The sequence below is a fragment of the Phoenix dactylifera genome, chromosome 9 (genome assembly GCF_009389715.1).
Source record: "Phoenix dactylifera cultivar Barhee BC4 chromosome 9, palm_55x_up_171113_PBpolish2nd_filt_p, whole genome shotgun sequence".
NCBI classification, from domain to species: domain Eukaryota; kingdom Viridiplantae; phylum Streptophyta; class Magnoliopsida; order Arecales; family Arecaceae; genus Phoenix; species Phoenix dactylifera.
In genome coordinates this window covers 10,227,006-10,253,181 of record NC_052400.1, presented here as the reverse complement: position 1 = coordinate 10,253,181, position 26,176 = coordinate 10,227,006, and the positions used below count along the sequence as shown (strand labels likewise).

At 37.9% G+C, this 26,176-nt stretch overlaps 1 protein-coding gene across 4 annotated transcripts in view; it reads left to right on the top strand.

Annotated features, from left to right (window-relative positions):
• LOC103705760 overlaps window positions 1–25,211 on the top strand; it is a 30,437-nt gene extending 5,226 nt beyond the window's left edge. The window contains exons 1-9 of one of the 4 annotated variants that reach the window (XM_026804133.2): window positions 2,004–2,464; window positions 3,013–3,104; window positions 3,384–4,084; window positions 8,791–8,861; window positions 12,890–12,979; window positions 13,066–13,251; window positions 13,364–13,465; window positions 21,164–21,278; window positions 24,792–25,211. In XM_026804133.2, coding sequence (XP_026659934.2) covers window positions 2,117–2,464; window positions 3,013–3,104; window positions 3,384–4,084; window positions 8,791–8,861; window positions 12,890–12,979; window positions 13,066–13,251; window positions 13,364–13,465; window positions 21,164–21,278; window positions 24,792–24,856 — 1,770 coding nt within the window. In that variant the 5' untranslated portion in view covers window positions 2,004–2,116 and the 3' untranslated portion in view covers window positions 24,857–25,211. Of the gene's footprint in view, window positions 1–2,003; window positions 2,465–3,012; window positions 3,105–3,383; window positions 4,085–8,790; window positions 8,862–12,889; window positions 12,980–13,065; window positions 13,252–13,363; window positions 13,466–21,163; window positions 21,279–24,590 lie in introns of those variants that run through there. The other 3 variants (XM_026804131.2, XM_026804134.2, XM_026804132.2) reach the window with 3 other exon arrangements.
• The last annotated feature ends 965 nt before the right edge of the window (window positions 25,212–26,176 follow it).

The following is a 26,176-nucleotide window of genomic DNA, read 5'->3' as shown; positions in this document are numbered from 1 at the left end:
GTCACTTTTTCATGGTCAACCAAACATGCCAAAAATATTTTCCTAGGCATTCTCTTCCTAAGAATCTGCTTTTTAGGAATCATATTCCTAGGAGAGAAAATGCTTCCATAGCGAACCAAACAAGCCCTTAGGGAGGAAATGACTTTGACATGGAAGTGGACGAATGAAAGGATTTGACAGAGGAAGAAAAAAAAAAGCTGCAAGTATTTTTTTTTTAATTATGAGATGGTTGAGTCCGTTAATAACAAAAAAATTTAACCCACCCCTTGGCTATCTCAAAGTAAATTTCGACGGCAGTCGGTCAGTGGATGGTGTGACTGGAGGGGTTGGATTTGTGATCAGGAACCACCCTGGTAGGATGATAGCAGCAGGAGGGCGGCGCACGTCAGGTCTCACAGTGGTCGGGGCAGAGTTGCAGGCAGCGTGGGAGGTAGAGGTGGGCATTAGGCTGGGCCGCCCATGGCCCGACACGGCCCGGCACGAAGCGGGCCGTGCCTGGCACGGCCCGCTTGCTACAGTAATGGGCCATGCTAGGCACGGCTTATAAAAGGGGGCCGGGCTAGGTTAAGAATTTCTGGCCCGCGGGCCGAGCCCGGCACGGCCCATAAGGGCCTGAACCGGGCCCGGCACGGCCCACAAGGGCCTGGGTCGGGGCAGGCACAGCTCGTCCCCTTTAAAATAAATGAAAATAAATTTTTTTTATGTATAATTTTTTTTAATAAATTAATAAATATTGGGAACTAAGGATTTATTAATATAAAGCCACCTTAATGGTGGGGGGTTTGGCATAGACCCCTACCACTTTATTAATTTAAATCAAAATGGTACATGAAGGGAGGTTTGGTCTGACCTCCAGAATACATAAGAAAGAAGAAAAAAGAGATGACTCACTTTAACAATTAAAAAAATAAAAATGTACAATTATAAAAAATTAAGAAATAAAAATAAATGATCAAAATCTTACTAATCATCAGTATTCACTATTCAGTAGTGTTTGTATCATCATCAGTGACCTTCTCTTTCTTTTGTACTTCTAACTTCTCAACAAGAATCTCCTCTTGTGTAGCACTTGAACACTTGCTAAATGCAAACTAAAACTTAAATTGCTAGAAGCCTAGAGCACTTGCTAAATATTGCTAGAAGAGAGAAATAGTAGTAGTAGAGAAGGAGAGAAAAGTTGGTTTGGTGTGGTGAGAATGAGGAAGGAAAGAGGTATTTATAGGACTCCAATTTTTTTCCCCAAAATAACGCTCAAATTAGCCGTTTTATAGCTGTTGGGAGGGGCAAAATGGATAAAAAGCCATAAATAGCCGTTATGGGCAAAAAAATAGCCGTTATGGGCCGCCCATAAGGGCTATTTTTTTTGGACAAACGGGCCGTGCCAGGCCCGGCATGGCCCGCCACCCCACGGGCCTAGGACCGTGCCGGGCTTAGCCTTTAGGTTAAGCGGGCCGTGCCTGGCACGACCCGTTTAGTAACAGGCCGGGCGAGGCACGACCCGTTTGGTCTGTGGCCCGGTGGGCCCGGCACGGCCCAATGCCCATCTCTAGTGGGAGGGTATATCCTATATGTGGCAGGTACTTGGTGTGGAGCAGGTATGCCTCAAGGAAGATTCTTCTGTGGTTATCGACTGGCTCCGAGGGGCGGACCGGTTTGGGGATGGTCATCCTCTCATTCGGGAGATCCGTAGGATGGCGCGGTTGATGGGTGATGTTCAGATAGGACATGTGTATAGGGAGACGAACATGGCTGCAGACTGGGTCGCCTCATTTGTTGCCCGGCATTCCGGGGATTTTCTTTGGACGTCTGTATCATACATCACCCCTCTTTGTATCTTTTACTTTTCCGCAATTTGAGAGGTTGTACTCACATTACAATTATATGAAATGGGTAGCCGCTTTTACCCAAAAAAAAAATAATAATAATAATAATTTAATTTCTGAGCTTCTACTTTAAGATGACGATTAAAAAAGAATGATAAAAAAAGAAATCCGCCCATATTTCCTTTTGTACTGCCCGTCCTGCAGCCGCTTTTATTTCTTGCATTCCGATACCGTCACTGAAACCATCTACGCCTTTTTGACTTCCTCCTTTCTTCCATCGGAATTCCGAGCCGATGGAAAGCTCGTGTCCGCCGCACGCGTTCCGCTACAACGCGACGCTATGCGCCTGCGCCCCCGGGTACTACCTCGCCGGTGACGGCGGCGCCTGCCAGCTCGCCCCTGGCGGCGAGTGGGTGACCAGCTCCGGGGTGGAGCCGACCCCGACCTTCATCGACACCGTCCTCCCCATCAAGCCGTTCACCCCCTCCCAGATCTTCGTCCTCCTCGCCACCCTGGCCACCCTCCTCTCTTGGCTTGCATTCTGCGCCGCCCTCCGCTTCCCGAGGTTGGACGGTGCTTTGTTCCGCCTCCGCTGGGGGATCAGCCGCCTCGATCTCTGCTTCGCCACCAGGCATCGGCTGGTCTGGATTCTTCTCCATCCTGTTTCCCTTTTTTATTCTTCTTTGTCTTCTTGTTATTCTTTGTTGGTCCCAAGTTCATCATTTTGGCCAAGAATTATCTGGTAGATTTGTCAGTTCTTATCGGTAGCTTCTTATCTTTTTTCTCTAATTTTTGATGTCGATGATTATTGTTTTCAAAAACGAGTATGAAATATAGTTGTTTTCGGTGAGTGCTTGTGCTTATTTTTCAAGAATTATGTTGTGCATTGCTTTTGTTTTCCTTTTCTTCTTGTTTATGGAAAACAGGATTGCACATGTTTCTGCGCATTTGTATAGATGATTAGCAGTTTTATTTGAAATTTTTTTTCCCATGAGTGTGTTGAGATCTTGTACCTCAATACCAATATTAGAAATTTACTGCCGATTGGCTTATTCTTCTCCACATTTGAAATTTTATACGCTATTTTAGATGTTTAAATTGGAAATTGCCTTGAAGGTAACCTTTGATGGTAATGACTGCTGAAATACCAACTAAATAACATTTCTACGTGACCACTTTTTCCATGTAGGATGATCAGATGGTGGTGAGAAAGAGGAAAACAGAGTTGGGTGGGATGTTCTCTATAGCAAGTTGGATATTCTTCATTGGCCTTTTATCTACGTGAGTGATCGATAGCATTTTGTTTTCTCAATATGTTAGGCTCCCTTGAAGTGATAATGGAAAAATCATCTTTTACAGTGGAAAAATTATGTTAAGCTCCTAAGTCCTAAGTCCTCTTCTTTTCCCAGAGAAAAATCATGTACCCTTACCATTTCCTATTTGAAAAAAAAAGACTATCAATTTCAAGGCTTAATTTAAATTAAGTGTCAACCAATTCTAGTTTGACTATTCTCATGAATAGTTGTAACTAACTTTTTTTTCATAAAAAACTTGGTACAGGTTGCTGTATCAGGTTATTGCAAAACGAAGCATTGAGGTCCGTAGAGTCAGACCAACGAATGCTCCGGACTTACTATTGTTTGTTAATGACATGGAATTTAATATAACTACGATATCTAGCATGAGTTGTTCACAGTTAAGGGGTCTTGATACTCTGGTGGTTGGGGCTCCTGGCTTCATTGGCTACAAAGTTCTGCCTCTGTCAACCTATGTAAATTATTCTTGTTACAACACAAGCAGGGGACCTACTATTTCACTTAAGTGCAACAGTTGTCAGGTTCCACGACAAGATCACTACATTTCATGGCAGTTCGTTGACCTTCCAAATGATCCTGCTGCTGCTGTTGGTTTTCATTTCAACTTCTCTGCAAAGAGCCATGGTGATGATAAACATGCGAGCTTTGTCAGTGGCACACTGAAATATGCAAGCTACTCAAACGATACACCAGTAACTTTTCGAGGCCGGGATCTTAATATATTGAAAATCCATTTGTTTCTGGAAAAATTTATTTATCTACATGATTTGAGGCTCATTCTGCCCCTCTTTCATGACTTTCTTCCTGGTTCATCTTCTTCTGAAGCTAGTGACCTCCAAGCTTCTCTTCAAAGTTCCAAGGATGGGTTAGTAAATACTACATTGTATATCAGCTATCTTTCTGATTACATTGTGGAGATTGACAAAGAAAATGTGCTGGGGATTGGTAAGAATACTTGCTCGTTGTCATTGTTTTGTTTTTCCAAGTCCTATTCTACTATACAATCATGCATTATAGTCATAAAGTTGTAGGCTCTTCTTTCATCCTTTAGTTTGTACAAGTATTCCAAAAATCATGTGCATGCCTCTGGGCTTACTAAATTTGGTCTCTTTTTAAATGCATTTTTTTGTACTTAGAATTATTATATTGCTGAAAAATGGATATTGCTTTTGCTTCAAGTGATATATGAGCCAATTTTTGATCAAAGTATGATCCAACAAGTTTGAGGTAACTGATACTGCTTTAGAAACTAATTTGTTGGCAAAGGAAACGTTTGAACTTGAATGTCATTCCTTGCCATTATGTTCATCTTCTCGTCCTTGAATTTAGATGCTTTGTCCTTTGTCCTACAAGTGAACACCTCAAGAATTGCGCTTAGGTTGTAAAGGGTATTGACTTGGCATACAACGCTTCCTAGGATTATCTAATACATGATTCTTCTTGAATTTTTCTCATTTTGTTGGATTCCTTGCTCTTTTCTCTTGCTTCCAAATATTTTTGTACCTTTTGGTCTTTTCCAGCTTTGCTTCACCCTCACGTTACTTTACCTTTTCGGCAACAAGTCATCTTTTTCCTTTCTTGCACTTTTTGGGTCTTGAGACATCTACTCCATTAACATTTAGGAAGCAGTTACAATTTAAGGTTAATTCCTGTCAACTGTGGCTGTCTCATGAGCTATCTACTCCAGATTTCTCTCTTGACTTTTATGTGTTCTCAGCCATCCTCCTGTACAACTTCAATTGTGGTCTCACATGTACATGTTACTAGCTAAAAAACTTACTTTGTCCTAAATGTAATTCCATTTTTGAGGTTGACTCCTATGAATTTACATAGTTTTCATCCTTTCATGCAAACATTCATTCATGCTCATTAGGTGTGTTAATCCTTAGTAAGAAGTTGCTTATTACCTATAGGAGTGATAATGGGTCAAGTTAGTTTACCTTCACTATCTAGATGACTTAGCTTGAATTGATCCTGACCGGATGAGCCAATTGTTAGGATAGGTTTGATTAGATCCACTTGCAAATCAGTTGTGCTGACCCAACATGGATCCATTTACCAGGGTGAGGGAAAGAGGACGAAGAGAGGAGGAAATGAACGGTAGGGGTGGCAATGGGGTGGATGACATGGAGGTGGAATATGACAAGGGTGATGGGACATAGCTGGTCTGGTGTTAGTGGGCTAAGATGAAGATAGGAGAAAAGATAAGGAAAAGGTGGAAAGATGTTGTAGAAGCTTCAAATGACTCAAAGAACAAGAGCAAATTTGGGGTTCTGGAATTGGTCTGGCACCATATTTTATCCACCATATTTTATCAATTCCTATTTCAAATTTTAGATTTCTTGGATATTATAAAAGTTGTCTAATATACCCTTATTGAAGTGTCCCCTTTTATCAATTCCTATTTCAAATTTTAGCTTTCTGGGATGTTATAAAAGTTGTCTAATATACCCTTATTAAAGTGTCCCTTCCCATTTGACGTGAGTTGGTTTTACCTTTATGCTGTGTGTGTTCAGGGCATTATGGGAAATAGACTCCTATTGTCTTTGGAGTAGGTTTATGCTCCATCCCTCAAGGTTTACCAACTGGAATAAAATTTGTAAGAATACCATCTAAATAATGATCCGATTGGAGAGAAGGAAGAGTTTTCTCAACCTACTCAACTGGAATCTCTCAAAAAAAATTTAGAAGACGATAGGATAATTGCGAAAGTAGGGCTTAAGTCTTCTTTTCTTTCATTGATGATCTAAAACTGAGGTACACAATCTCTATTTATAATAATGAGATCCGCCTTTGCACAATTTGGGTTGGATTTCTCCTGCTAGTTTTGATAGGACTCTCTTTTCTAAAATAGATATGACTAGTAGAAATAAACTTGAAAAACTAAAATTCTTCGGAAAATAGATGTTGACTTATATATCAACTCTATCTTTTGTTGCTCCGCCTATTTTTTTTTGGATTGGAAGATCAAAAAGTAGATCCCAGAAAGGAAATTTCGATTTGATCGGCACATTTCAGGCTCCAAATGATAAAATTTGGTATGATCGCTAGGGGCGATGTTCTAAAGGGTGGAGCTTTATGTCGTAGATCTCGAAAAGTTATCCGATTTAAAAAAAAGATTATCTTAATCGGACATCGTATGACCAAGTTATGACTTTCAGAATTTTGGCTCACGTTCAGCTTTTCAATATGGTGTATCTTGCTTTTGGACCCTGTGTAGCCCTACTCGTAGTGGTTAAAGTAGTCCATATTGAGTCTGAAGATCCTCCTGGATCACTTAATGTGTTGATCATTTGTCTGCAAGAAGTTAGGATCTATGTCTGGTGGTGTGTCTGCTAGGGACTGATTCGGTTTGTACCATATTTTGCCAAGCCATGCTAGTGCCTTGGTGTCCTAGTAAGTTGTTGGCACAATGTGTCGTGTGTGCCGTACTATGCGGAGGGGCAATTAAATCCAAGTTTATATCTATAATGAAATAAATATTTAAGTGATGTTGGGAGCTTTTAGTTTCAATCAATATAGTCTATGATTTGAGTGTATTATTTGCTAGAATATTTAGAAGCAGATCGGGATGACATAACTCATTCTTTTTTGAAGGTGAAACTCTTTTGGATTGTAGAGAGTAATAAAATGAAAACTGTAGTTATCAGTGCAAATGGATATAAATATTGTTTTATTTTTGTTTATATGCAAATGGAGCTACATTCCATGCCTACAGGAAAAAAAGAAATGCAATTAGTGTTGCTGGTGTAAATTGGATTGAAAATCTGACATCATCATATGGTGCTTGCTAGTCAAGTTATCAGACCTGTTGGTCAGATATAGCATTCTTTATGAATTTAAGGAAAAAACTTAATCAATTTTTGTACTCGTGATAATTATTAGAGGGCTGAAAGGACAAACTAAAGTGAGGCTTCTTGAATTATTAGTTTTCTGATAACATTTTAATTTATTTGTGTCAGTTTGGATAGGTTGGTGAAAAGGGTAACATGCGGCAACTATTCCTCCAAGCTTCACTAACTTTGTGGTTACACAATTATTGTTGCTTAAAAGTGGTCAAGTATCAGCAAAATAGCGATTTTTAGTTTTCTACTAGAATGATACAAAGTTATATAGTTAACCATATGGCATTTCAAGCTTGTCATTCAAATATGCACATTTAATTTTTTTTTTCAACATTGATCCCAATATTTTTTTGGTGCCATTTTTGGTGAAATGAAGGTGGTAGGATTTTTTAATAATAGCTATTTTTCTTTTCTTTTTCTTTAATAAGCTTTATTTTAATCCCTAAGACTATAAAAGTTTTCTATGATCAGCCTTGCATATTGTTTTTTATTATCTAGATTTATTATCGAGGTTTTAAATCTTGACACTGAGCCATGTCTCGATTTGCTTCTAGGATGGTATGGTATGGCAAGGTATAGTCAGAATGTACTATAACATCCAATAACAACAATAAGAATAAAGAAAAAGATAAAAAACTGCATCCTGGTCCATCTAGGCTGTCTTGGTGCATCCCAAATGTTGGGTTCTACCGGGATGCTTGGGATAGAACGGGACGTTCGGGATATCTTTGGGAGAACAAGTGTCCCGCAGGTGTCCCAGGTCTCAGTTTCCTGTTGGAATGGAAAGATACTAATGATATTGTCCCATTTTGATGGGACTTAGCTCTTTGATTATTATCTTTATTATATTTTCACACTATTATCTTTTCATCTAGCTGAAAAGCATGCTATACATAAACAGAGTTAGTTATAGATCTGTATTGATTGTAAGTGCCATAACAGCAGAATGCTGAGGAAAACTTGATCAATGCAGAAGCAGGAATGATGGTTAAAAAATTGTCCGATTGAGAAATGGGAGGTGGCATGATAAATTGGCAGGAACCATGAGGGAAATCCACTGGATACCTTAGAGTAATTTCGGGGAAATCATGGAGAAACTACCGAGTGATTTCCCATTGGTTGGCCTGATATTTTTATGCATGATTGGTCGAGCATGTTGCATCTTTTCATCAGCTCCATTCATATTTGCTGCACATTTCCTCATTTTGGAGAAATCACATGGCATCTGTTTCCCAAATACTTGTCTCCTAAGAAAAATCCAAGTTGAGTGGGAAGTGCATTGTCAAGCTAAATATGGTATAGACTCCCTATGTCCCTGGCAAGGAAAATGCGTTTTTCTCATTTTACGGAATCTATGACCCATGTTGAAATTATATTTTATGCATAGAACTGTTTACGCTATGGTTGGTTTGACATTACATTTTCACTACAGTTGTTATATTCTTTCTTTTGGGATGGTTGGTCTTTAGCTTGTCCATATTCTGTATCTATATTTTCCAGTGGTTTTACAACTTCAGCAGTCCAATTTCAAGCATGTTAACTTAGGAACAGTCTAGCGCTTCTTCTGTAGATAGCAGCATTGTTGAGCCTGTATATAAATCATTTGGATTACTGTTCTAGCATTGGAATTGATATGTTATTTTAGCTATTGTAAAAGTAGGTGAACATTATGAGTAGTGCAAGATTCAAGTGAGGGCATCTGTGAGTCTCTAGTTGGGTATTGATTGCTTCCTTCATCATGCATAAACTCAGCAGTATATTCCTATCTGCAATTTTAGCTAAATAGTGAATGTCCAATGTTTGCAGTGGGCTTCCTCGCGGATGTTGGTGGCCTTTACGTGATTAGTCTTGCAATTTTCCTATATTTCTTGCTTCAAGTAAGTTTCTCCTGGAATCACTTTGAAAGTCTTACCAACCTTTATTATTTTATTCTTTTCTGGTTGCTTCAGATTCTCTACATTCTATTAAGGTTTTAAAGTCATCCTCATCTTCTCGTTTGTTAGGTTATCTAGTGATTTTTTGTTCAAAGATTTTAGCTGCATTAAGTTCCTACATAAGCATTTGCTATAATTAGTTACACATACATGTTTGCTACAGAATGCGCTCAGGGGTACACCATAGCTTCATGATCAATCATATGATAATTATTTATACTTAATGGGCATGGTATGGTAGGCTTGGAAGCAAGGTTCTTCGAACCGACTGTACCGGTGTACCGGTGAGCACCGGTACCGGTACGGTACCGGCTTGGAACCGGTACCGAACCGGAGCCGTGCGCGCGGCTACGAGCGTGCGGACTTCAAAAAAAAAAACAAAAAAAAATGCGTCCGCGTGCATCCGCGGACACGTCAAATGCCACAGAGTGGCATTTAATGCCCCCACGCGGGCTAGTAGCCCGCGTGAGCACGGTGCCCCGCGCGGGGAACTGCGCTCGGGCGCGCTTCCTTGCTGGGGAACCGCGCGCGGGCGCGGTTCCTGTGCGGTGAATCGCGCGCGAGCGCGCTTCCCTGCTGGGGAACCGCGCGCGGGCGCGGTTCCTGTGCGGTGAATCGCGCGCGAGCGCGCATTCTCCGTTCGCACGTCCGCGTGCGTTTTCCAAAAAAAATGCGTCCGCGCGCGTCCGCGGACGCGTCAAATGCCACAGAGTGGCATTTAAGGCCCCCACGCGGACTGGCAGCCTGCGTGGGCACGGTGCCCCGTGCGGGGAACCGCGCTCGGGCGCGATTTTCTGCTGGGGAATTGCGCGCGGGCGTGATTCCTGCGCGGGGAAACGCGCATGGGCGCGCGTTCTCCGCTCGCGCGTCCGCTCGCGTTTCCCAAAAAAAAAACTCGCTGCGTCCGTGCGGACGCATTAAATGCCACAAAGTGGTTTTTGCCGCTCTGTGACATTAAGAGGCCCACGCGGGCTCCAGCCGCGTGGGCGCTCTTCCCTGCGCGCGGGAAAAGACCGGCTTGTACTGGTGCGAACCGGCCCGGTTGACACCGGTCCAAGCACGGAACCAATCGATTCCGTCCCAGTTTGGGTCGGAACCGTTTTTATATGCTGTACCGTACCGGTGCCTGTAGGCACCGGTTCGGTACAAGCTGAACCGACCGGAACCGGTCGGTTCAGCATACCTTGCTTGGAAGCATATAACTTTTATGTAGTGCTAGGAAATTGAAGATTTTTTCCCACATACTTTTTCTGTACATGTCAAACAAGTTTTAAACTATTGCATACCATATGTATAATGTTTGGTGCCAAAAGTTTCACGGGAATAGTCCTATAGCATGCTGAGTATTGCTGCAGAACACATCTGAAGATGCAAAGACAACTAAGTGTGCTCAAAATGCAAATTATTACACTCCATATAACTACCTATATACAATATATATGTATAACTGTTCATTTGTATGTTATACTTCATATAACTACCTCCGTGCACTATGTTTTTGCAAGTATTAGGTATATATGCTTATGCACATATATGTCAATGTAAAAGAAATAATTCAATTTTAAACTTATGTGATCTTATTGATGATCAATTTGAGAGCCCTTGTTGTATCAATATTTGTTGATGACTAGATCAAGTTGACTAGTCCATTGTGCTCATCAGATATGTTGCATATTATACCATATAAATTAGTGAAAGAAAAAAGAGTAAAATGCGTAAAATGTTACTATAAGTGCCATAAATTGTTCTCTATTGTTAACATGATACTTCAAAAAATGTGGTAAGTGCAGACACTTAAATCTCTCATGTGCAAGACACTACATTCTTAGAGTGGCTAGGAATCATGCCATGCCATGTTGTCTCCAAACATAATAGTGTCAACGTTCCGTAATCTTGGAGATTGAACCATCTATTAATACTGCATATTAGATCTAGGATTGAAACATAACTACAACTTGACCTGAATACAGTCAGATTTGTTTGTATGTATTTATGTGGATTAGTAAAAAATCAACGACCTCTCATTATGATTCATTTCTTTAAATACATTTCTTTAGCTGTTTAATAATGATTATTTGGTCCTGATTCTAGTAGTTAGAATCTTCTATCTAGGTTTCCATGCTTGCATGGGTTTCTCACCCTCACTCTAACCATTACACTTGTATTTTAACACTTACATGGTTCAACCCAATTTTAAAATGTATCTAAGATCACTATGACTAGATTGGCCCAGTTTGTTTTAGTCCAATAATAAATATGCCATTGATTGTATCATCATTTCTTTCAGATCCATAACATTATCATTTCTTTCAAATGCAATAAACAAAGTAGCTTTTATATATATATATATATATATATATATATATAGTAATGATTACTATACCGTATTCTCAGTTACTTCGCTATCTTAAATTTTTTAAGAGATTCACTTCTGCATCCCTAGAATAGAATCCACTCCCACACCTATGTGTCTGTTGGAGGAGCCTGTAAAATTAAGGCCTCTGCTACTTGGGCCAGTTTAATTAGATCAAGGAATATACACACCTTATGTAACATTTGTTGGACTGAGAAGTAATGTAAATCAAAATTTGGGCCATTTCGTTACTTTTTTGTATATTTTATGTTTATTAAAGAATAATTTACGAGAACTGTTCTTGGGAGAGCCTTGGTTTAAAATTCTCAAGACAAAGAATTTGAATTAATTTGATTGTGAAATAGCTTTCTTGAGGTAGTAAGTACTGCTTTAACTACGGTTTTGTCAATTTGCATCAAAAGGGTCTTACTTTTACTGCTTGATTTATGAAGGATTTAGATTCATGATGATCTGGATAAAATGTGATTTAGGTCTCCGTGTATGTGGGGTGCTGTGGACATCCAAATTACGTGTCTTGAAAATTGATTGACGAATAAGAGAAAAAAATGTCAATGGGAGGGTCTGCATCTCTTTTATCTCTTCTTCTACTCTTCCCCTTTACCTTCCCTTTTATGTCAATAACAACAATAGTTGAAAGAAACATGTGATGCTTAATTGGTTCGTATTCTTTCTCAACCTTTATCTTTCCCCATCTCCACCTCCTTTTGCTCCTTTCATGTCTTTTTTCATTTTTGTTTTCTCTTTTGCCGGAATCTTTTAACTTTTTCTTATTGGGTAAGTAATAAGGGACTAATTCTTGCATCAAACACAATACAGAGCATCAACCTGTTCCAAATCCTTCAGCTGAGAAGAAAGTAAAGTCGAATTCCTACTAGTAGTCAAGGATTCAAGTGCTAGTTAGTGATGATCTTTATCAACTGAGCAGTGTTGCGACAGCATTGGTCATGCATGCTTGCTAAGATGTGCCACGTACAGGAGGGTGTTGACCTTTTCACAGCTTGGTTTGGCACCAAGTAGGCATGGCTTAATACTCCTTACTGTCAAGCCAAAAATTCTTTCTTGGTTTTTCCCGCTTCTCATTAATGGCAGGCTTGTGTAAGCATGGAAACACAAGGTTGCATATATTATTGTTCTAACATGGCTGGATCCAATCCTGACCAAATCTAACTCATTCTGATCCCATTGGCATCCACTCGTGCCAGCATACAAGGTTGCCTTCTGTTCATGGCTTGACATATGTTTCATTGAGGACATTTGGCAATATACATGCCAGCATTTAAGGGTGCAAATGAGCCAAGTTCGAGCAAGCGAGGCCTAGCTCAAGCATGGCTAGTTTTGTAATGGGCCTGAGCTTAAGCCAGCTTATTTAATTTCAGGTCATCTTGAGCTGTTCACAAACAGCTCGTTTAAGAGATTCTGTGAGAGCTTGAGGCTATCATTTATATACTTTGAGCTAATTATTTTAGTGATATATTAATGTTATAGTTGTAATATATTCTTTACGTTATGTTAAGCTATTTAGATCATGTAAGATTTTTAGTTTAGAAATTGATTATGATGTCAACTTTTCCATCACCTAACTCATTCTAACTCATAGTGTGAGTCCAGAATCAAGAAGCTGCAAAATGAGGATAGTGTCATGCGAGATGTCAGGTGCAAGAGACGTGCTCAGAAACATTGGAATAAGGTACTCAGCCTTCTTTGGTGAATAAAGGTTCTGTGTTTTAAACTTACATTTAGGTGAATTGTGGATGCTGATTTAATTTTATCCAGTTAAGGAAATATGTCATGTACACTTGGGGCCATAGTAACTTGAATATGAGAAGCGGCAGTAGCACACAGCATGGCAGTTCAATGATAGATTCTTTTCGTGGAATTGGTTCTCCCCACAGAAAAAAACAAACAAGTGGAAGGGATTCTGCATATCTTGACAAAATGGGGAATATCCCTGATGAGATGGTGCAGCACTTCTCTAACATTTTTGATGATTGCAGTTTATATTGTTTACTGCCTCAATATAATTAAAACTTCTGCACAGCACTAAAATCTAATAGTGTATCTTTGGATGCAGAATATTCTTCCAGAGTCTGTTTTCACCGGTCGTAATAAGTCAAGGTTAGCTAGCCGGTCAGTGAAGTTTGATGAGATACTCCCTTGTTCAGAGGGTGAACATGTATGTTTGATCTTGTGCTATTTTCTTTTATGAAATTTTGAGTCCTCTCTAAAACTGATATTGGGAATAAAATATTTGTGAAGAAAGTTTATTCTTGGCAAATATGGCAATTTTACATTCATATTGAGATATCTTCTTTATCGTAGTAATATTTTGCAGTGTTTGTTTGATTCTAGTAGCTGATTGATATTTGATACTCTTTGGATGTTGTATCGAGACTTGCCCATTTCTGTTCCTTCTTTTGGCTTTAGTCATGTGTTTCAAAGTAGATAAATTTTTCTAGGCCAAGAAAAATGTAGGTAAACTTTTGAATACTATAACACAAGGTTTGAATCTCAGTGCTGAGGATTGTACTGGTCAGATACCTATATGGTATACTGCGAGCCAAACCATATGAAACTGTACCAAAACTTGGTACTTTAGATGCATACTAGTTCACTATTTTTTTGCCATTTTGTTTTTTTTTTTTTTTTTGGTTCCTAAGATTATTTTAAGATTTATGGATCTTTTAAATTATGATTTTATGGGTGTTTTATTGTTATTTTATTTTATATTGGTCCCCAAAGACCATAAAATTATAATAATTAAACATAAGTTTGCAATAATTAAACATAGACGATGCATATTTTTGAGCCTGAAAGTACATAAATTGATTTAAATTATACAATACATGCCAAAATCAATTTTCCCTGAAGTGCTTGTTGCTTGTAGACATAGAGGTCTTGTTCATAGTCAGGGCCTTGGACATGACTCCAGCTTAGGTACTGTGCCAACTGCCCACCCTTGCATCTAATAATTTGAGCCTCCTAGACAACCATTATGAACTGATACTCTGTTTGATACTGAGCTGGCCATCCCACTCCCATATAAGGGAAGGTTGTGGTAGAGAAATCCGATCCATAATTTGGTTGAGGCTGTGGAGAGTAGCAGTCTCTCGAATATGATGTCTCAAATGAAGGATATATATATATATATATATATATATATATATATATATATATATATATATATATATATATATATATATATATATATATATATATATATATATATATATATATGGGCCATACACTGAATATGCAGAATAGGATCTGATATGATGAGAATCTAGATACATGTGTGTGCTATATCAATAGCTATAATAATGCCATGTCCTGAACCATCTCTAGGAGCCGATCTTCTATATGCTATTGTATCCTCGTGGGCCTTATGATGTGTGCCGTCGTTGGTATCTAATGTGGTATGAGTCAAACATGACTTGTTGGTGAATTGACTTAGACCAGGTGGCCGAGTCGTATGCACCCCCGCCATATCCACTGTTATCTCCCTAGCCTCATATCATGAGATGATTTGGGCAACCGATTGTCTAAGAGCTCAGTGTTTTCAGAATTTGAGTAGATGGGCTCCTCATCAACCCTCTCCAACGGATCTACAACTTTCTTTTGTTTTCATTTCTTGTTGCTCTGAGAAACTGTTTTCTTTCCAAATTACAAGTCATGATTTTTTCTTCAGTGCATGGATCATCATTAGAACATCATATGATTAAATCATTCCCAATTTCAAAATTTTGGTATGATTTCCCATTATTTTACAATTTTTCAGCCTAGTTTAGGCATAAAAATAAAAAGAGTAGAATGAAGTGGAGGGAGGGGATTATACCTGCTTTGGATTGGATTTGGGCTCAAAATCAACAAACCATCCCTCTTCCCTAATTTTTCCTTACAAAACCCACCAGTAGAAATTGAATTTTTAAAGAAAAGAGACGAGAAGGCCATTCTATAGCCTTCTTTCTTATTAGTCACTAGGTGACCCGAACCCCTTTGAATAGCTCTGATCGAGCAGAACTGAACGGTCCTACTTGGTTTGGAGCAGTTTGGCTGGTTCGAGCTACGTACTAACCCAAAAGGTCTTACCAACCCAATTCCACATTAGTTAAAGTTGGTACTCCTCGAATCGTATGGTTTTAAGTCAATTTGGTAGACACTAGTGTATCATATAATATTATATTGCAATTTGATCTAGTTACCCTCCTGATATCTAGTTTATGTTATGGTGTATGAAAAGTTAATTATAATAGCTATGTATTGTTGATTAGTTTAAAATTTTAGATTAATACAATTGCTTATATTTTTTAGTGGATATATATTAGCAAAGCCAAAGTTGATTATTATGTCTAATAAAATTTTGGAATGATAAGCAATTTTACGTTGGAACGACAAGCAATTTTTCTTCTCAGCATTTTGATTGAGATCGGGAGCAAGATGTGCTGTCCTATATTGGCTAGTGCATGGTTTGCCGTACCGGTCGGTACCGGCCGATACATACCGGTATCAGACCCTACCGGTACGGTACAGCTACATATTTCGGTACCGAACCGTACCGACCGGTACCGATGTGTACCGGCCTGTATAGACCGGTATCGATCCGGTACCGGCCCGAACCGACCAGTCCCTACCGGCTCCAAATTTTTTTTGGCTTTTAGTTCCATCGGTACAGTACCGGTTCGGCTCGGTTTGGTTCGGTACCGATGCCCACGGGTACGTCGGTACAGTCGGTACCGCGTACCTTGCGCTAGTAACTGATTCAACATGGTAAGGTCCATACTGTGCCATTTTGGGGTACACTGAAACAAGAAGATTTGAAGAGGGAGGGGAGAGGGAGAAAATGAGAGAGGGAAGGAGAGGGAGGGGGAGGGAGGGCTGAGGGAAACACTACCCTACCTGTCGGAGCGAGAGGGAGGGAGAGAGGGAAGGAGGGGAAGGCCTGAGGGAAACCCTAATCCTAACCTTTGGAGTGAGAGAGAGAGGGAGGAAGAGGGAGAAGAAGGGAGGGAGGAAGAGAGAGAGAGAGAAAGGAACTTACCAGTGTTCGCGCGAGAGAGGAAGGGTATTCGACAGCCATCGCAAGTGGTCGCCCGAGGGTCGGGTGTTTGCGAGCTGCGAATCGGGGGGGAGTGGGGCACCTCTCAAAACATCACGACAGGTTGGGGGCCCGCTTCTTGAAACATTGCAATGGGGTGAGGGGTTCTCATCACTCGAATCATTTCAGGTTTAATAGATGAATCGAAGGTGAACCAGGGGGTGGGGAGGTTTTATAACCGAGTCGACCCAACCTAGCAGAGCCGCTCTAACTTGATGTTGGTTTGGTTCGGTATGGGCCAAACTGCCTGGTTTGGGTTCGCAAACCACGATTCTGGAGTTTAGTTCTAGTTCTTTGTTAGCTAGATATGTTAGTCTTAGCTTTAAAACCATAGAAGGCAATTTTGGTTCATATAATCTAATAATCTTGAAGTTAAAGAGCCAGGAGTGGGAACAATAACAAGATTCATTGGTGGGGTCGCTAAATTTTATGATAACATAGTTTCATATGTCTCACATCGTTGACATAGAAAAGGCAGTGGGAGCATGGTTTTCATGATCGTATACTAAATTTAATGAACCCTACTTCTAAAGTTGGCAATAAATTTCCTAGGCTAATATTAGTTGTTTAAGCAAGGATTTTAAATATCGGTGGGGCGTCCCACTGTCCCAAGTGTGATGGAATGGGTTTGGAAATTGACCGGGGTGGGGCAAGACATCCACCTTCACCATTGTTAGGTCGTGGGGCATCCTGTTCCACGGAAAAACTGGAGCGACCCTATCCAATATTTAGAACCCTGGTTTTAAGTGTTTTGGTAATTGCTTTATTTGAGGAATCAAATCATGGATCTAGATAGATTAAAAAAGGAAGTTATAAGTTACAGAATTGGAGGTCATCTTTTAGCTGTGAGGATGTTCAAAGTTCCAAAAAATCTTTTATGTAACTGTTGAGGACAAAAGACCCATTTTTTTGGGTCCTTTAAATTAGTGGACTCCTTACTGTGAGATTTGGTACCTGATTATTAGCAAAAGAGCCTAGATATCATGTTCATCATAATCTAGTTAGTCATTGGTGACAGTACTAAGTCAAGTATCTTAGCTATTGCTTTTGTACAAAACATGCATCCCAGATACATCCCTTGGTAAGTATTGATGTTCAAAAGATTTTCCTGTCCTGTTCACTGCACTGTGTTAATTTAGGAAAGTTTTCATCTTATGTTTTGTAAATGAAATTTGTAAGATCACATAATAGGTTTTGAACTTGGTGGTTGAGATGAGAAGCAAGTAACCTGCCAAGGAGAAAGCCATTGTAGGATGAGATCACATGCAAGTACTTTTGTATTTGGAGAAACCACTGAAGGTTGTCTCGTATCATAAATTCCTTGTTCTAGATAAAAAGAAAAACAACTTAAGAGTAATTTTTAAGCTTATGTAATTGTAAGCTTATGAGAACAGGTGCTTTCTTTTTTAATTATTGTTTATTTTAGATTGCCATAGACGCGAGTTATGCGAATATTTTATTATTATAGCAATCTTGTTAATGCTAATGAATAGATAATTTGAACTTAAGATCCAAATTGTAAGTTGTGACCTATGATATTTGATGAATATATATTGGGGTCCCCTGCCCATGCGGAAGAGGGAGTCTGCTAAAATATCAATTATGCTGTAGGCCACATGATTTTTGAATCCAAACATTATTGGACGTGATTCACACATATTAAAATCCATACGAACAGAAGTTCTGCTGATTTGTATGCTTCTAAACCATATGTCAAATCAACAAAATTGTGTCATGTAATAACAATTGGCCCATTTTGTGCCAAGTATATGTGTAAGTAAGAAATTTAGAAAGAAATAATATCTAATTTCTAGTCAATTTAGATATTGCAGATCATGTTTGGCACTGTGGGTTTAGATTTTTTAATATCCATCTATATTCCTCCTGTTTGTTCTGTAGACACACAGATATGTATGACAAATAGTGATTTATGAACATCAGAGTCCATGAAGAATGGTGTAATTAATTAACGGGATTCAACTTAAGCCTGCATAATACATTGTATGGGATTAAAGAAAGAGAGTATGTTTGCTTAACTCAATTTTATGGTTTAAGTATAGCATTCCATGTGATACTGGTATCGAGAGCTTGGTCTCGTGTCAATGCATAATACAAAATTTATATTCTTTTTACAAAATGGATGATGAGAAATTAAGGAGAAGATGTTAACTGAAACTCCATTAACAGATCTTGCAAGAATATCATATCCACAATGGACCTGTCCATCATTACAGTGGCCAATTGTAATAACCAAGGACCTCACCTTCTGGCAAGCCTTTTTGGGTGAGGTTTTGGGTGAGGTCCTGGGTTGTTACGCCAATATTATTCATTTTTGATTGTCTTAAATTGTTTTCTGAATTATTTAGCTATATTACAGTTACTATATTCTTATAATTACTGATATCAGCTTTGTGCTGCAAAGTAATTAAATAATAATACCATTATTTAAACTAAGATATAAAATAGGATGATCTGTTAGACCGATAGCAGGTTGATGTCAGCAAAAAGAGTGATTTAGGGTACAAACCAACGTTTGGCACTTTCATGAAAAATCAAGGCTTAATACTTAGTCTATGTATGAAAAGATCAACAGGTTGACAGGTTTACTTATAAAGGTTCTTGATTCTTAACTTGAATTTGATATAAATACAAGCTAATATTTCTTCAAAAATATTTCTCTTTGGTGAATTGTATTTAGACCCAAAAATTGATCGTTGTGCCTGGGTACTTCATAGAGCTTCATTGATCTCAATATTCTAACTCGACAAACTGTCATTGATAAAAAATTTACATATTTCTTCACCTAGATAGTTACAGTTTGGTATTAGAATGACCACAATCGTGGTGCCAAAAGCAATCTTTAAGTTTTCATTTTATGGTGAGTGTGTTGGGATTGTGGGAAATCTCCCCCTTGAGGAACCAACATGGTAGAGATGATGGATCATAGGGCATCCTTGCATGAGATCGCTTCCTATGATATGGAATCACACCACGAGGGGAAGTCAGGAGCTTTGTTGGGATGATTGGCAAGTGGATGTTGTGGCGGATGGAATCTCATCAAAGAATTTTGGTACTTGCTTTGGATGAGGAATATTCAAGTCAGTAATTGTAGAATAGGGAATTGGCATGTGAATGATATGACCTGTTTGAAAGATCAGATGGAAGACAAGAATCACAGTAAATTTCAAACTCTAGAATATATAATTATTATGCTCCATCTTTCCGTTTGTAGATATAATGACCTAGAAGGTCTTACCAGGACTAAACAATTCCTTTTAGCTTTCTACTGAGAGTGCAACATCAAGGATTGCAGCAGGACCCAAGCAAAAAGGGAATTGTGTGGCTTTACCTGTGCACATAAAAGACTGAAATATCACCCCTTGCTAGTAAGCTACTGTATCCTATAGAATTGCATTTGAATAAACTGAAAGACTTAGTGTGATCTCACAATATGGAAAATCAAGTCAGTCTATGTTACAAGGACACCTTTGTAGTTGATATTATTGCAATAAGACAACTTGAGGAGAATCATGTTCTAATGGAAAAAGGGCACTTGAGTCCAAAGATTAAAGTACTGTATGTAGTGCCTGTGTTGATCATGGGCTGATGGCTGGTTTAATATTATATTTTTCCACCATATGCTGATGACATGGCCAGCCACATGCCAAGAATCGTGGCAAATAGAGAGTATATTGCAGCACATATCAGACGGTTTTGGTGCGTGTTGGTCCTGGTAGACTATTTTATGCTAACACTGTTTGGCATGCACAATACAAATACAGTTCTGCACAAATATTTATTATGAGCATCGCCATAGACTGCATTGTCCATATATATGCTGTTTTAATTAGCAATTAGCCTAAGATATGTACCTTATGTCCCAAAATTGTATTGCTTTAGTCTTAATAATTTCTGATTCATTGCACTCTCACAAACAAGTAATTCGCTTAAAAATGTGTTTCTATTAGCAACAAGGTTTGTCGTACCGGTTGGTGTCGTACTGTACCATACCAGCACCAAACCGGTATGTTGTACTGTACCGTACCAATACTCGGTATACCAAATTTTTTTTTAGTGTACCGCATACGGACATTATAATAGGATGGTACCAGTATGGGGTCTAATACTGATATGGGAAACCTTGGTTAGCAAGATGTTTTTATACGTAAATTCTTTGTTTCATGTTTCCTGACCTTTTCCTTTTCTTCTCTTGTCACATATAGTTTAATTTGATTTAAGTTTACCTTGATATTAGTCATATAGCACATAGTTTGGTGTTTCAGATTTCACATGTAGGACTAAACATGTAGACTTGATGTTTCATGTTGGTCGACTTAAAAGATATGAGTTTGACACATGATAGAGGCAAAAAGAAGGTATCTTATGTTGCAAGATACAGTTATCTGGCATTGTATTTATGATCATGCAACCACTATGGACATGTGGTAAGCACTTTCTTTTGCTCTGTGTAAAGCCTTGGAGTTAAAAAAAAAAACAAAATGTATTTATCCCCCTTATATTTGCAAAATCTCAAGTTGTTGCTTTATCTTTTTTTTTTTTCTGCACATGACCTTTTTCAACATACTTTTATTCATCTTTGATTTACTACTATTTTGACATTTTGTAGTTCCTTACAGTATGCAGCTTTGCAGAAGTACACTAATTGAAATTTGATGGTCTTTGAATTAGCCAAGCATCGTGACTTGCTTGTTTGATTATTTCATTGGCATGTGGCATGTTATATATTTCACATTTAACTTTTTCAAGGTTTTGTAACAGGAAATGGTTGGCATTAAGGAGGATGAGAAAAAACAACAGTCAACTTCCCTTTGCATGGGAAACCAGCCTGAATTAAATCTTCACAAGGATAAGAAACTGTCATATTCTTGTCCTGGTAATGTATTGGTTAAATTTTATTGCTATAAAATGATATTGAGTGACTTTTAGGGTCTAACTTACACTCTGTTGATCATAATCAGACTCAATTAAATGTATTCAACTCAAGCTGCTTAATCCTGGAAAGTATTTAATTCTTATTAACCAGATTGACTATCAATTAGGAGCTGTATCAACTTGTAAGATTTCTTCTAGAAATACTACAAGATAGAAGTTAGGTTTATATATCTGGAGCATGGCTTATTTCCTCTGATCAGTAAAAGTTCTAGAGCTAAATTATGCAATAAATATTCAGGACTCTAAATTGGAAATAACTATTACGCTTGGAACAACTTATATAGAAAGGATTTCCATGTTATGTACTCACCAACCAACAATGACTCCATCTTGAATAGGTAGTTGCCAACAAATAGAATCATTGTCAAACCACATGGAATTCATATTCATTTCCACTTTTAGGTATGTCTCAAATCCAAAATAGAACATTATAACTATTTATTTTTTCTAGAAAATCATATTTCAAAACTAGATACATTCTACAAATTTATGAACTCCACTATTTTCCATAACTGTGATTAAATTTAAAAGAAGCTACAATTGCAGAGAGGAGACAAAGGAAGAAACAAAGCTTGCAAGGTTATCATCAAAAGAAAAAAATTTACAACTGTATATTTCTTTACATGAAGTCTAGCATGTCTTATTTCAGCAGACACTCTAATGTCTTGAGGTCGATATCCTTCCAACATCCAACATCCATTTTTACCAGCAGTGCCCTCTTTGCCAAATAGATCCCTAGTAATTTTACTTACCCTGGATATGTGGGAGATTTTGTATCTTCCAATTCGTGAAGGTGCAAAATTGTCAGATAAAAACAAGGACAACTGGAACTGTCCTTGATACTTCTAGAATTAGATACCATGTCAACCTCTAGTGGTCCCAAGCTGCTCCACATAAAAAGACGAGTGGGATCCCATGGTATTTTAGAAAACAAATATCATTACTAGCAAAATGTGTGCAAGCTTCTTAGACAATAAAATAAGCTTCTCCTTAGTCATGTAACCAGATTCATTTAGAGTTCCAGAATGGATTTGTAATAACTGAGAGTTATCTGGCAATCCCAGTCTGATAGTATCATAGAAGCTTGTAACGAGCACAAACTGAGCAATATTTCTCAGAAATTTTAGTTTTTCAGAGTATTCTATGGAACAGTCTGATCTTCATTTATTTCCAATTAACCTAATTTTAGCATCGCAACATTGGCTTAGAATAAAGCCAGTTGACCTTTAGCGTGCTTTTCCGCAGCTTAAGAAGACGGCTTCTTCTGCAAGTTGCCTGAAGCTACTAAGAAAACTTTATCCAACTAAAGGCCATCTGCTCCAACAATAAATAAAAAAAAGGTGGTGATGGGAACACTTTGCTAAAATTAGTGAGGCAACTGTTTCTACGATTATCTCCTAATCATTCTTTTGAAGCTCATAGGCTTAAGCAGCACTCTCTGACTGGCTCCCATATGCTATTGGTAATCAAAACAGTTCACCTTTCTTGGCAAAGATTATATATGAATATGTCCCTGCAATGCCCCCATAAGGAAACTTAGTAGAGTTTTTTAAAGAAATCTTCATAAGTACACCTTTACGAAATAGTAAGGCAAAAAAAAAAAAAAACTACTCAAAAAACTGATTGAGGACAACATATAGGAGGTCTGAACTGATTACGTGGAGGAAAATTGGCCTTCCAACCTGCCAATCTCTGATTTGGAAATATAGTTTCAACTGTATCTATTGTCTCATGTGCTTTTATAGTTTTATGTTTTCCAATAAATTATTATATATTGTGTTTGTTTCGTGTTGTTGATTCTTGAATGTGCACGGAATCTAACTAGCAAAACCTAAATAATAAAGAGCTGTAGCATCTTTCAGATTTAGGGACATTAAACTTGAAATCCTGATCACCGATCCAGCAGATGCACTAGGACAAAAAAGGAGTTATAGCTCTTATATAGAGGTCAGATGTCAGTTCCTACTCTTAAGAGAACAGTGTCAAAGATCCAGCAGTTTAACCTTCAAGTGCAGCATTCTAGAAGCTGAACTTGTGAAACCCTTGCCAGAAAGCTCTGAAAATAGAAAGCTCTTGGCTATTCAAACAAGATTTAGGGAAATATGTTTGTCAAATACCAAGTAAACTCATTTTTCTATCCCCCCTCACAAGCCATCAACTGCTTAAGATTTCCTGGCATGCTGTGAAGTGGAAGAAGGAACCTAGAATGCAAGTTTCATGAAAAGCTTTTGTTTGTCAATTCGGCCTAAGAAGAGAACTCAAATCTTTCATGTAATCTAGTAAATTTATTTTTGAGAGTGACACAGACAGCACTTCACCTTCAATCTTCTCCTGTAAATTTTCCCAAGTATCTGTATTTTTCCTGTTTTGTTCATAGCTTATTGACACCCTGACACAATTTCTTGAAAATTATACTATAATCAGTATAGCTTTTCTCATGGCATCTATCTTATCCCTTTTTGTTGTCTTCTTTGATGTCTCTCCATACTGCAGATAGAAAGGCATGTAAGATTTTATTGACATTCCCACCTGCCACCTCCTTTTACTCCATGCCTCTAGTATTAGTTTCCTCCTGGGGTGCTTATATTTTGTCTCAATTATTCTGGTAACACTTAGCATGTTACCAGTTCCAGTTCTTGAATTCTGAATTTGTTTAATTCTATGAATTGATGATGCTGTTTTGGATTAACTATTGTTGTTTTCAATGCTCAGGACCAAAGTTTGCCATATTTTAGTACCGATTGGACAGACCGTACCATACTAGTATGAAGTCCCGTATTATATGGACACTCGGTACATCCTGTCATCTTGTACCATAATACTATAATAGGATGGTACCAGTACAGGGTCCGGTACCGAGACGGTGAACCTTGCTTAGGACATTCTTTTCTGTTTGTGATTCATCATCATATCTAAGATAAACTAGCTTCTGCAGTTATTTTACTGGAGTCCAAGAACTAGGCACCATTATCATCTCACTACAACATTATTTGTAATAAATACCTTATTGGCTAGTCATTCTGTTGCATTTCAAAAATGAATATTTTGGTGAATAAGTGCATGATACAGTATGTGGCAACTCATGACTTGTAAATAGTTTACATGGTACTTAGGAAACCACAGAAAAGGTGGGTTATCTTGTTTCAATTGTTCCAAATGTGTGAACATTTTTCTGAAGTATCTAGTATATATCATTCTTATATGCATCACCTTTGTTTCTTTGCTCATTCTTTGACCTATACCTATGCTGCAGAATTTATCACTACCAATGAAATCAGTGAAATTTCAAATTCTTCATGAAGCCATACAATTCACATTATTCTTGTGTTCAAATGATTTATTCCCAGTCGCAGCAAAGTGCTACACTCCAACATACTTGTCCATTGCTTGCAGAATTATGCTGAAGAGACAGCTGCCACTGACAGATTATGCTGCTACTTTTTTGTGTTCCCAGGGGGTACAACATTCAGTGCCTGTGAAGTTTTCCGGTGTTACTTTTCTTTTATAGGGCAAACTTGAAGACAAAAAGTGCCTCCTTTCTGCTTTTCAATTAAGGAACTGTTTTGGCAAGCCAAAAGCAATGCTCTCTCCTCTGAAGAAGATAGCGAGATAAAAGCTGTTTCAATGATTGAAAGACTGGCAAAATGCACACGAAACACAAGTCAAGCTAGGGGGTTCGAAGAGTACCACTGGCTTGAGAAAACGGTTGGCAGGCATTATCAGTTTTTGTTTGATTTAGATGTATATAATGGAGCTGAGATATTTCATTTATATGCGAGGCATTGTAAATTATCCATGTATATCATGTACAGAAACTGTTTTGAATGTTACTAGATTATTTAATTTATCGCGAGTATCAATGGGTTCACCTGTATCAGTCATTCTGAAGCTCTGTTCTACTATAGAACTGGACCCAGAAGAAGGCCTAGAAGAGAAACCTAAAGGGTTTAGGCCCCGTTTGGAATAACTGTTGGTAGTAGAACTTTCTGAAGTAGAGCTTTTATAAAAAGTTGTTTATTGTTTGGTAACTACATTTCTAAAGTGTTGTACCACTTTAATATGTGTTTGATAAACAAACTGAGAAAATACTTTTTGTATGATAAAATGACTATAAAGGACATTGCATAGTATTATACAACAAAGCATAATAAAATATAATATATATTAATACATAAATATATGATATAATATAATATTACTATAATGCAATATAATATTATTATAATATAGTAATATAATATTATATACTATAGCATAATAACTTAATATAATATTATATTTATAATTAGCATAAATTAATTTTTCATAGTATAGCAAATTTTTCCTTTTATGTTGAGACCTTGGCGCGAAAACTCTTATCCATAACTCTAAACAAAACATGTGTAGCTGGGTGCAAAACACTGGCCTAAATGTCTATAGGGACTAAGCCTACAATGCTAACTATGTAAGGTCTAAAGATAAAATGGCAGTCAAACAAATAATGGAAAAATCTCACTTCCCTCTCCACCCCATGTTCTTCCAACCTTTCACCATTTACTGCCCACCAATCTATCAGACATTCTCCTGCTGCTTCCTAAAGTATCATCATGAAAAAAAAAATTAACACTGATCTATCATGAAATTAGTTTTGAAAAGTAAAATTCCAAGAATCATTAGCATTATAGAGTAAGGAAAATATCAAAAGATTAGAAATTTGAATATATATTGATAAAATTTTAAAATGACATATTTGAAAGAAATAAAAAAAGAGACAAAGTGACAGAAGATTGCAACATTTGATAATTTGATTCACATCTCTTTTCTTTATTTTCTTTTTTTCTTTTTTTTGCCGAGCTAGCA